The 10,956-nt window shown below is 55.5% G+C and overlaps 1 protein-coding gene and 1 long non-coding RNA gene across 34 annotated transcripts in view; one reads left to right on the forward strand and one right to left on the reverse strand.

Moving 5' to 3' along the window:
- The first annotated feature begins 2,141 nt into the window (after window positions 1-2,141).
- Window positions 2,142-7,052, forward strand: LOC111537580. The gene is made up of 2 exons (XR_002730047.1): window positions 2,142-2,347; window positions 6,744-7,052. It is a non-coding gene; the product is annotated as an uncharacterized LOC111537580 (long non-coding RNA).
- CACNA1G (calcium voltage-gated channel subunit alpha1 G) overlaps window positions 6,620-10,956 on the reverse strand; it is a 67,209-nt gene continuing 62,872 nt past the window's right edge. For 28 of the 33 annotated variants that reach the window (XR_002730046.3, XR_002730045.3, XR_002730043.3 and 25 more), the window contains 3 exons: window positions 10,005-10,173; window positions 9,552-9,721; window positions 7,012-8,067 (listed from right to left, as the gene is read on the reverse strand). Coding sequence is in view for 29 of the 33 variants with exons in the window: in XM_023204489.3 (XP_023060257.1) it covers window positions 7,333-8,067; window positions 9,552-9,721; window positions 10,005-10,173 (1,074 nt within the window). In the remaining 4 variants the exon portion in view is untranslated. Of the gene's footprint in view, window positions 8,068-9,551; window positions 9,722-10,004; window positions 10,174-10,956 lie in introns of all 33 variants that reach the window. The other 5 variants (XM_023204492.3, XM_023204490.3, XM_023204491.3 and 2 more) reach the window with 2 other exon arrangements.

The following is a 10,956-nucleotide window of genomic DNA, read 5'->3' on the forward strand; positions in this document are numbered from 1 at the left end:
TCCCTCTGCTTCAGCCTGATCAGGGTGGGGGGAAGGACAGGCGAAGCCCCCAGGAGGAGCCCCATGTGAGTGCCCTTGTCCCCCTCCTAAAGCTGAAACTCTACATTCCCAATCTGTAAAATGGGCTTGTCAGTGCTCTCCTTCCCCTGCTTGCTTCAGCTCTCCTTCTCCCCTTATCCCCTCAGATGCCGGGATGCCTCCATCTCTCAATCCTGCTGTTGCCCTGTCTTCCTTAACACAATCCCAGAAGCCAACTCAGCACCCCTTGTTGGGGCTCAGAAGGAATTCTCCTGGGCAGATCTTTCCCTGGCCCTTCTCTTCCCTGCCTTTGCACACAGGTCTGTCCAGTTTCACCCTGGTGACCCCTTTTCTGGCCCTTGTTCTCAAGAGAAGGTGTTTCCTTCCTTGGCTGCTCAGCGGCAGGCGTGGGTGGGAGCCAGTAAGACTGCAGAAGAGGCAAACCACTTCCTATCTCTCTGGGCAGGCAGGAGGTCACTAGAAGGGCAGTCTCCTTGGCTACAGGCTATCAGAACCAAGATCTGGCTGGGCATGGGATAAGCGTGGGAGTGGGGAAGACTCCCCCTTCCCAGGCAGTGAGACCGGGGACTCCTACCCCTCCACTGGGCAAGTTCTTTCCGCCCCTTCTTTGTCTGCCCTCTTCCCTTCCACTCATCCACACATATCCTCCCTCTCCTGTCCCGCGACCTTCATCTCTGGGCAAAAGACTTTACATAGCTTCACACCTTGTTACAGTGTGCCTTGGCTTCTATTTAGCTATGACGAGTCTGTCTTCCCTGCTAGTCTGAGAGGTTCCCAAGGGCTGGGACTACCTCAGTCCCCTCCGATCCCCCTCTGTACCTTTTATACACTGTGTGATCTCAATAAACTCCTTGATGTCTCTGGGACTTCATTTCTTGAGAAACGTGGACAAGGTGATATCTAAGCTCTCTTCCAGCCCTGGTGGGCCAGGCTTCTACGGCCTAGGCAGCTGGGAACCTTCCTCTACCCCTTCCATGACCCTTCATCAGCACCCTTCATCACGTGGCTTCATCAGCACCCACCACCCCTGTGTTTTGACCTTGTCTACCCACCGGCTTCCTCCAACTCTCCCTCCTCTCTCATTCCTTTTCTAGGGCTTGTGGGGTCATAGGCACCAGATCGCTCTGGGCTTGAGGAGACCTGGGGACTTTCCTTTAGGGCCCTTTGGGAGGTGAGCTCCCCAGGCAGACCCCCTTTCTGAGATGAAGAGCCCAGAACTAGCCTGAGCTTCCATCCGGGACTTTCCAGCTCCACAGTTGGCCAGGCAGTCCACTGGCTAGAGCTCTAGTTTTGGGCCAGGACCCTTGGGTTCTGGCTTCAGCATCGGAGCTGAGGCACCATCCCTTGTAGCCCCTGGCTTTTCTATTGCTATTGCCTTCCCAAGGCTACAGCACTGGGTTGGGGACTCTGAGGGTATGGTGGGGGCCCTTGGCGACCCTACCTTCCCCCATCTCTTTTAAGGCATTGGGGCTTCACTCCTCCGGGCCACTCAGGAAGTGTGTCCCCTTTCACAGACTCCTTGAATAATAACCACAATATTTCTAGGATGTTATTGTTTTGGTTGTTCTCACCAGAGCAAGAAATCTGAGGCTCTGAGACACCCTACAGCCTTCCCAGGGCCACAGAGCTTACCCCGGCACAGGCAGGAGGTGCCCCACGTCTGCCTGCTGAGGAGGCTGTTTCTGCACAGTCTCCTTGAGCGGGATGCACTTCCTGTATCTGTCTTCAAGGCTGCTTGGTGCACTCTCCTACCTACACCCTACCTCCTTTCTGCTAGCGGCAAACTTCTTCAAGAGTTCACTCAAGCCCACCACCCCCTCAAAGCCTTCCTTGGACCTCCCCAACCTAGTCCTGGGCTAGGAGGCTTCCTCCGCTTGTAATCACTGTCTTGCTTACCTTGCCCAGAGGGCTGTGGACACCTTGAGGATAGGGACTGAGGTTTGTTTGTAACTGTATCCTCAGCACCCAGGACAGTGCCTGGAGAAGCTGGTCCTCAGGAAGTGTTGTTGACCGATTAAGCAAACACCTCATTTCCTAAGAAGGAGTCATAGGCAACAAGGGCACTGCGACATTAGGTACAGTCCCAGCCGTGGGCACTGCCCACTTTGCTTTTGAGTGTTCAGAACCAAGATGGTTCCTGCTGGAAGGGCTCCCGAGAGAAGCAATAACGGCCTTGTGGGTTGGGCTGCAGCAGAGAAATGGACTAAACCTCCCCCAGCCTTCATGGCCCAAGCCCCATCTTCCCTCCCCGACTGACTACTGCTGCTCCAGGCAGGACGGATGGAGCATGTGCGGTGCCTCCCCCGCAGTGAGTGTCCCAGGGGAACCCGGCATCAGGGATTTCCTGGCAAGGAGATGGAAAGATAAAATAATTGCAAGGTACAGCTCAGAGCAGGCATGACAGCAGAGAGAAGGAAGCAGAACAGTGGGGGACGGGGAGACCCAGGCACAGGAAATGCTTCGAAGGGGGAAGAGGCAGGTTGGAACTGACAAGACAGAGGGGCAGGGTGTGGAATAGCAAAGCTTCCCCTCCAAGCACCACCTGATTCCTTTTAGCCCCTTGTGGCTCCTTGGAGGCCTGGAGCACCCCCAAACCAGGCTGTAGCTCCCACGCCCCAGCCTCCACCTTGTCCTCTCCCCTGAAGTGGGGTCTGCTTCCTCCAGACCCCAGCCTGGTGGTGACCCCTCTGGCCCCACCCATGGCCCTCAGTGAGGCTGCCCCTCTGCCACCAACCTGCACTTGATCTGATTTGGCATGCAGGGGAGAGTGCTGGCTGCTGTGCCCGATTCTGGAGTTTTCAAAGCAAGAAGAATTAATTAGCTCTGTGGGCCACAGTCAGCAGATCCCACACCTGGAACCAAGGCTAAGACACGCAGTTTTAAAGTTCTTAGCAGAATCCCCTCTTGGGGCTTAGCTGGAGCAGCTGCCTCCTTGACCTGCCTTTCTGTGCCCCGGAGTGGGACTCCAGGCCACAACTCAATTTGCTTTGAGAGTTCATTTCCTTCCTGGCAACCACGGTCCTGGATTAGCCCTGGGTCTCCTAGATTCAGGCAGGAGTCATTGAACACCGTGGGCTCAGCACTCAGATGGCGGGGATTCCTGTTTGGGCTTCTCCATACACAAAGTCCTCCAACGGACCCTGCAAGCCTGCTTCCTCCTTCTGAGGCTATACAGAACACCTGTCCCTAGAAGGTGTCCATCAGTGTTGGTGCCCTCTCCCTGGCTTGGTTCCTCTGCAGGAGGGGCACCAGGTGCACCAGGTGAGGGTGCCTTGTGCCGCCACCTGGTGTCTGACGCCCTCATTGCACTGCTATTGCCAGTCCCGCTCCACGGGCTGCTCAACTGGCCCAAGGGAAGAGAAAATAGGCCATGGGTCACCAGGCTGTGGCAGGTGGGGACTAGGGTGGAGATAGGAGTGAAAGCTGTTTGGAAAGTGGGCGAGGTTTAGGTAGGTAGGGCAGGGCTAGAGGAAAGGAAGAGAGAAGAGGGCGGGATGGGGAAAAGAACAGGTACCATGGGGTTCAAGGGCAGCGTTATGACGTGGAAGGGTGGTGCCTGGGAACCCAGAGTGATCGCAGAGCTACCCTTGGCCGGCTCTTGGACAAACGTCTGGAGCTGAGGGATGCCTTCTCCAGTGATTGAACCCCTCTCACCACCATTCCCTATGGCCAAAGGCTGGTGGCCCACCAGGTGGGAGGCTGGGGGCCTCTCTAAGCCTCTGAGTTTGCCATGCGGGGAACACGTGCGCCTATTTGTATGAATATGAATTGTGACTACTTTGGAAAAGCGCCCCCCAGCAAGTCATTTTTGAGCAGGATTCTTCCCATCGTGCCCCATTTCCTCTACACTGAGTAGAGACAGGAGTAGTGTGGGCTGGAGGTTGGCCAGACGTAGGGTCAAATCCCAGCTCTGCCATTCCCTGGCTGTGTGACTATGGGCAATTCACCTAACCTCTCTGAACCCCACTGCCTCATGGAGAAATAGCAATCAAACTTCCGTGCTAGGGTGTTTTGAGGAGTGAGAAACTGCATATGAGCCTCAGCTTTGTTTTTATCCCCAGCTCAGCTCACTCCTCTTCCCAGTCCCCACCCCCACACAGACCTTTTCCTGGAGTCTTGGGGGTGGAGGAAGCAGAAGCAGCCAAGCTTGAGGTGGGGGCCTACAGCCGCTGACACAATTTCTTCTGAACCCCAAAGGGGAAGGCTGAGGACAAAGGCGCCAGGGTAGATGTTCCTACTTCTAAAAGCCTGAAGCCCCTAACCAGTTCCATTCTGCCCCTGGAGTCCTCATCCAAGGCCTGCTGCCCCCACCAGCCATTCCCCACCCCAGCCTCCTTCAGTTTCTCCACCCTCTACCCCCACCCGCTACGTATCCCAGAGCAGCATCAAATAACCACCCAGACAAGCAGCATGAGGTTAGCAGTCTTGATATTATTATTAAGATCCAGCGGCAGCTGCTTTTCCAACTCAAAACCCTTTTAATGAGACACAACAGTTTCCATCATTGATAAAGATTTTACATCGTTGGGGGGAGAGGTCACAGTTCTCTTCCCGACTCCCCCAAAATACCCGCTTTGACTCTGCTATTAATATTTCCACATCACTACCCAGAGGCCCCCCTCCAGGCACTGCCCTCTTCCAGAAAAACCCTCCAGGCCACAGAGAGGGCTGCTGGCGAGGGAATAGGTGAGTCTTTTTGTTTTCACCAGGCTGGTCCCTGCAGATCTCTACAGAGCAACCCAAAAGCATAGTAAGTTCACCCCAAATTCCTTGGTCCCTGCTGGGAAGAGGAGGCCAGGGGAGGGGGAATCCAGAAAGAAACAGGCATGCTAAGACTCAACCTAAGCAACTCTACAGTACTCCAGTGCTGCTGGGCTGTGCAAGTGGTGGTGGTGGAGGGGGGCGTGGTGCTGGAAGGGTGGGGGTGGGTAGGAGTCCAGCTCTCTGGCTTCACCTTGACCCAGAATCCTCTAACCACTAGAAGAATAAAAGATCCCTGAACCCCCTGCCCATATCCTCCAACCTCATTAGGGAATAGACAGCTACAGAATTCTACAAAAATATAAAAGCTTAGTCTGCAGATCCAGGTGACAGAACTCTAGGAATTTTGTATAGCTTTGCTTTTTTTTTTTTAATCTTAAATGGCAGCTCCTACAAGCACTCCCTCTCCCCACCCAAGGAGGCCAGAGGAAAAAGTCTGACATTATTGCACACCCTAAAAGGATAAAACCAGGCATTGGCTTCAAGGACTGGTATCAGTTCTGTCCAAAAGAGCAATGAGAGAAGCTCTCACCCAGCTTAGAAAACACAAGGCTGGACAACGCCTCCAGGTCCACTTGCCCGGCAGCCTGGTGCTCCCAGTTCCCAGCTGACAAGGTCAGACAGTGCGTGAACGAGCATTGCCAGTGAGGTTTCAAGAACCCAATCCACTCCTGGGGTTTGAAGGCCTTGGGGGCAAGGGGATAGGGCTGTTCAAGGGAGTGGGGTTGGGACAGATGTTTGGGAGTGGCTAGGTGACAGGCTGCCTGGACCCATGGTCGCCACCTCTTGGCACCAAGATTTCAGACAAGAGAATATTGTCTGCGGTAGCACCAGACAGGTGGCCTGGGCCCCGCCCTCCCCCTCTTCCTGCCTGTCTGCCCCGACCACCTTCAAACCTCCCTTCTCCACTGGCTCCCCCTGGGCAGGCAGCAGCAGCAGCACACGTAAACATCTTGAGCACTCGCTCATCACCGCCCAGGGGGCCAGCTCAGCAGCCTGCAGCCTGGCCTCCGACCCTACCACCTCCACCAGGAGGTTGCCTCTGGACGCCCAGCCCTGGACCTTCATCCAGGGCTGGAGGGGCAGCCCAGTCCGTTTACACAGCTTAATTCCATTGCGGGCAGGTGGACGAGGTCCCCATCGGACAGTGCCTGTGATGCCAGTCAGCTAAGCCCACCCCCAAGGGCAGGAGGCTGAAGTCCAGACAGCTCAGGTCACGCATCCAGCCAGAAGTGTGGCAAATCTGTGCTGAAGCTTCAGGAAGGAAAACCCAGAAACACTTCCCCCCTCCCCCACCAACCCACAGATCCAGATCTGCAGCCTCTGAGGCAACCTCCCCCAGCCTCAGTCGGCCCCATTAACCAAAACAGCTTCATTATGCCAATTTCCAGCTTTCAATGTGCGGCTGATAGCTGTCAGCAGAAATAAGAGTTAATCTGGAATTACTCCCATTCACTGAGCTGCCTAGCTAGAGGAAGCAGTAAAGCTTTGATAGCGGCAGAGGAGACCCTGCCTCCCCAGCCTGCACCAGGCAGAGGGGCTTCTCCTCTCCTTCACAGCTGGGGAGGGCAGGCTAGAGGTGCAGCCTTCCAGAGCAAAGGGTTCAGGTTCTCTCACTCTCAGACACGCACACACTCACACTCATATACACACACACACTCATATACACACACACACACACACTCATACACAAAGAGGCAGCCCTGAAGCTTCCCTCCCCACCGCCCACTCCCCATCTCCAGGATCTCTCTCTCATCAGTGCCGACTGGACGTGCCTAACTCTCCATCCCTTTTGCTTTTACTCTGGACCGTGATTAGCTTTTTATTTAGGAAAATTACTTTATTTTATATATATATATAGATATGTATGTATGTATATATAAAAAGATTCCATTTCATTTGTAAAATCTCATTTTTTCTTTTTCTTTTTTTTTTCCCTACAGAAAATGATGACGAGGTTAAAGGAGAAAATAAGTTACATTACAGTTTCCAAAATGGTTCTCGCTCTCCGCTGAAGATGGGCCACCGTTGGGGCTGCAATGCGCTCGCGGTCCCAGCTTGTGCTTTGCAAGAAGAGGGATTATAACTAGACTGTTATTTTAGGTTAAAATAGCCAAGAGACAGACGCCTTCGCCTCAAAAATATTCTGAGACACATAAAAGTAGAAGGAAACAAGTCTCTTCAGTCACAAAATGTCGTACATCCCGCATATACTAGATTCAATTAATTTAATAAAATAGAATATACATAGAGATTCTGCACAGACGTATTGCTTTCTCCCAACAGCTCCTGGTGTTGGGAACCTCAGCTGCACCGGGCCTCTCCTTCTGCCTGGAGCCAGAGTTGCCAGGGCTGCTGCTTTTAACTCTCTTTGGAAGTTCTGCTTGCAGGTACCCAGAGCCACTGAGGCAGGGAGGAGTGCCTCCGCCTCCTTGGTGTCTATATGGAACTTTTGTCAGGAATATAGCCCAGGAGGAGGAGCTAGGACTTGGCACCCAGTGGAGAAAGGTGAGTGGGAAAGTGGGGCAGGACTCAGGGGTCCAGGTCTGCTGGGTCAGAGGATAAACCGGAGAGACTCAGCACATCTTTCTTTGGGGAGGGCGAGGCAGCCATGCTGTCAGGGGGGCCGGAGGCCAAGGGATCCTTGGAGTCGCTGGATGGAGCCCTCCTCCGGAGGCAGACGCCAGGGCTGGGCGGGGGCCGAGGGCCTTGGCTCTCGGGGGGGTCTATGGAGATACTGGGCGGGCTGAGTTTTTTCTTGGGTCGGCTCCCAGGTCCCCCAAGAGGCTGGCCCCCAAGGTTAGAGGGGTCTGTGCCCAGGTGGGGTTGGGAGCCACTGTCCAGGCAGCTGACGGCGATAGAGTGTCTCCTCTGCTCATCCAGCCAGGACGTGGGCCGGCGCTGGCAGCTCTGGGCCTCCACGCTGTAGCACTTCTTCAGGTCCCGTGGGGATGGGGGCTCCTCCTGGCCACCAGGGGGCAGGAGGTCTCCTGAAATCCAGCTCAGCTCTGTGTCCAACTCTAAGCTGCTTCTGGTCTCTGGAGGGCCCTTGTCCCAGTTGGGTTGTGGGCCTGGGCAAGGGGCTCGCGGGGGCATGTGCTTGGAGATCTTGCTGTGGCTGCGGGAGTGCTGCTGCGCCTGGGTGCTCGACTGGCCCCAGAAAGAGTAGGCCCGGGCCAGGGGCAGGGAGGGCCCACTCACCTCTGCCAGCAGGTCTTCCCGGCTGCCCAGGCCCTGAACGTCCAAGGAGTCAGTCCTTATTGCTGCCTATATGGGGGGCGGGGAGGGCTCAGCCCAGCAGTCTCCTCTCCAGCATGGACTAGCCCTCCTGTCAAGCTGGCTGTGCCCCCCGCCCTCCACCACCATGCACTGCAGGACCACCCTAAGCAGAGGTCCTGGTAGCCGCTCTTACTTGGAGATAGGGGTCATTGCAGCCTGACCTCTGCGGTCCACCATGTCTCCTCTCTCCCCACTAAACCCCTCCTCCATGCTCTGGTCTCCCCTCAGCCTGCAAGAATCGCTGTCTCTGCAGCCCCTGCCTCCTGGGCTATGAGAGAGAAGCCAGGCCATCTCTGCTTACTGAGCTGGCTCCTTCACGCCTCCCCGCCTCTGCGTAGACTTCCCCTTTGGCTCTCTATACCCTTCCAGATTGGCAAGAATCCCTCGATTTTACAGACTCAGGTTCTCTGTGACACAGTGACAGTCTCCGTCCCCAAGTAAAACCGACCCCTTCCTCTTCTGTGTCCCTGCTGCTCCCCACACACGGGTGTCTGGCAGCTGTGAGCTGAGGCTACAATGATCTGATGGCAGGTACGTCTCCACTATTAGACTGTGAGCTTCAGGCGGCAGGGGCTGTGTCCCCGGTGCCTGGCACACAGAGGCTGCTTAGTGACTATTTACAGAATGAATAAGGACTGCGCCTGCTGCCCCAAGCATGTGAGATTGAGATTCTCATGAGTCCATGCTCATGCCTCAGGACACACACATGGCATGGGCTGTGGCCTTATCGCAGGTGGGCTCTGGGGCCGGGCGTGGTGGCTCACGCCTGTAATCCCAGCACTTTGGGAGGCCAAGGCAGGCAGATCACCTGAGGTTGGGAGTTCGAGACCAGCCTGACCAGCATGGAGAAATCCCATCTCCACTAAAAACACAAAATTATCCAGGCATGGTGGCGCATGCCTGTAATCCCAGCTACTCGGGAGGCTGACGCAGGAGAATCGCTTGAACCCGGGAGACAGAGGTTGCAGGGAGCCGAGATTGTGCCATTGCACTCCAGCCTGAGCAACAACAGCAAAACTCAAAAATACAAAACAGAACAAAACAAAAGAATGTGCGCTCTGGAAGGTGGGCCCCAGACTTGGCCAAAAGTGAAGATATTTAAAACCTGCCTTGTGCCCCATAGCTCAACCCAAAGTATGGAGAAGAATTGGGAGGCAGCTGTGGTTGGTGAGGAAGGAAAGCCCAGAGACTTGGGTTCTACTTCTGACCAGATAGGCATGACCCTGGGCAAGCACTACCCCTTCTGGTCTCCAGGCCTCCTCAGTGGAACAAGGAACCAGGTGCAAATTTCAAGAAGGCACACACCACTTCTGCTTTGCCCAGTACTGTGTCCCTGGTATCTGCAACTGAGCCTGGCACATCACTGGCACACAATAAATGTTTGCTGGAAGAATGAAAGTGTCAACCCAGGTCATCACCAGCAGCAGAGGGTCCAGCCCCAGGCCTGTGCCTGCCTTTCCACATCTGCTCACCTGGCGCCTGAGTGGCCTTTGAGCCAAAGGGGAGCGTCCTGGTGGGGGCAGTTTGGGGATGGTGCCCCAGGTTGGGGTGCTGTAGGGCTGAAGCAGATGAGGTGCATCTTTGGGAAGCTGCAGGATGTAGCTGGTGTCTGCTGGCTGGGAGTGAACGGACAAGACGGAGCCTGTGGAGGGAGGGAAGCAGGAGAGGGGTGGGGAGAGAGAATGGAGCTGGAGAGTTCAAGGGAGCAGGCTCCCTCCTGAGCCCCCCCTTCCACTCCCTCCCCCTCATCAGGGCCTCTACCCTTATGCCCTGGACTGAAAGCCATTCCCCCAGGCTAGAGGCTCTCCTAAGGTCAGAGAGACCTCTTTGGCTGCCTCAGTTCCCCATCCCCTCAGATCAGGACTGGCTTAGGCCAGGATGGAATCTCCCGTGTGAGCCAAATTGGCCTGCTCCAGCCCTGGTACCTGACTGAGCTTTGGGGAGCCCCCAGCCCCTGTGTCCCAGGGACCCCTCGGCAATGCTCCCGTGCCGACACATGTAGCTGTCATTGGGCAGAGAGTGCGTTCGGCTGACCGCAGACTTCCGCACAGTCAGTAAGTCTGGTCCTGGCAGCTCCGTGGGGTGGGGCTGTACCTGCAAAAGGAACAGGGGAGGGAGGTGGAGGAAGAGGGTGTGTCTGGCTTTGGTAACTGAGGCAGAGCTGACAATAGAAAGCAGCAGCGCCCCCTGCCCAGCCCTCACCCCCGTACCCTCCCAGGACAAGGTAGAGATGGGCATGAGCGTGGCTGGGGAGAGGGGCAGACACATGGATGAGCCCTCCACACGCAGGGAGGAAGCAGGTAGGAGGGGGTCTGGGCAGCCGGGAGAGTCTGCAGGCCCTGCGTCCCACCCCCTGCAAAACTGTACACATTGCATCACTTTTAAGCTCCCACTGTGGTGGTGGAGGGGTGAGGAGGTATCCAGAGAAGGGAGAGCAGCCCCCAGCCCTGCAGGTGGCTCAGGAGCTCATACTAAAAGCTCCATTTCCAGACTCTGAAGGGAGTTCCGGTGTCCACAGGGACAGGCTGGAGCCCTGACCCAGAGCAGCTCAGGGGAGGATTAAAAGCTAACAGCAGGCCAGGCACAGTGGCTGGTGGCTCATGCCTATAATCCCAGCACTTTGGGAGGTCAAGATGGGCAGATCGCTTGAGCTCAGGAGTTTGAGACCAGCCTGGGCAACATGGCAAAAACCCATTTCAAAAAAAAAAAAAAAAAAAATTAGCTGGATATGGTGACACAGCACCCGTAATCCCAGCTACTCTGGAGGCTGAGGTGGGAGGATTGCTTGAGCCCGGGAGGTCAAAGCTGCAGTGAGCTGTGATCTTATCTCTGCACTCCAGCCTAGGCAACAGAGTAAGACCCTGTCTCAGAAAAAAA

Source organism: Piliocolobus tephrosceles, chromosome 16 (genome assembly GCF_002776525.5).
Source record: "Piliocolobus tephrosceles isolate RC106 chromosome 16, ASM277652v3, whole genome shotgun sequence".
NCBI classification, from domain to species: Eukaryota; Metazoa; Chordata; class Mammalia; order Primates; family Cercopithecidae; genus Piliocolobus; species Piliocolobus tephrosceles.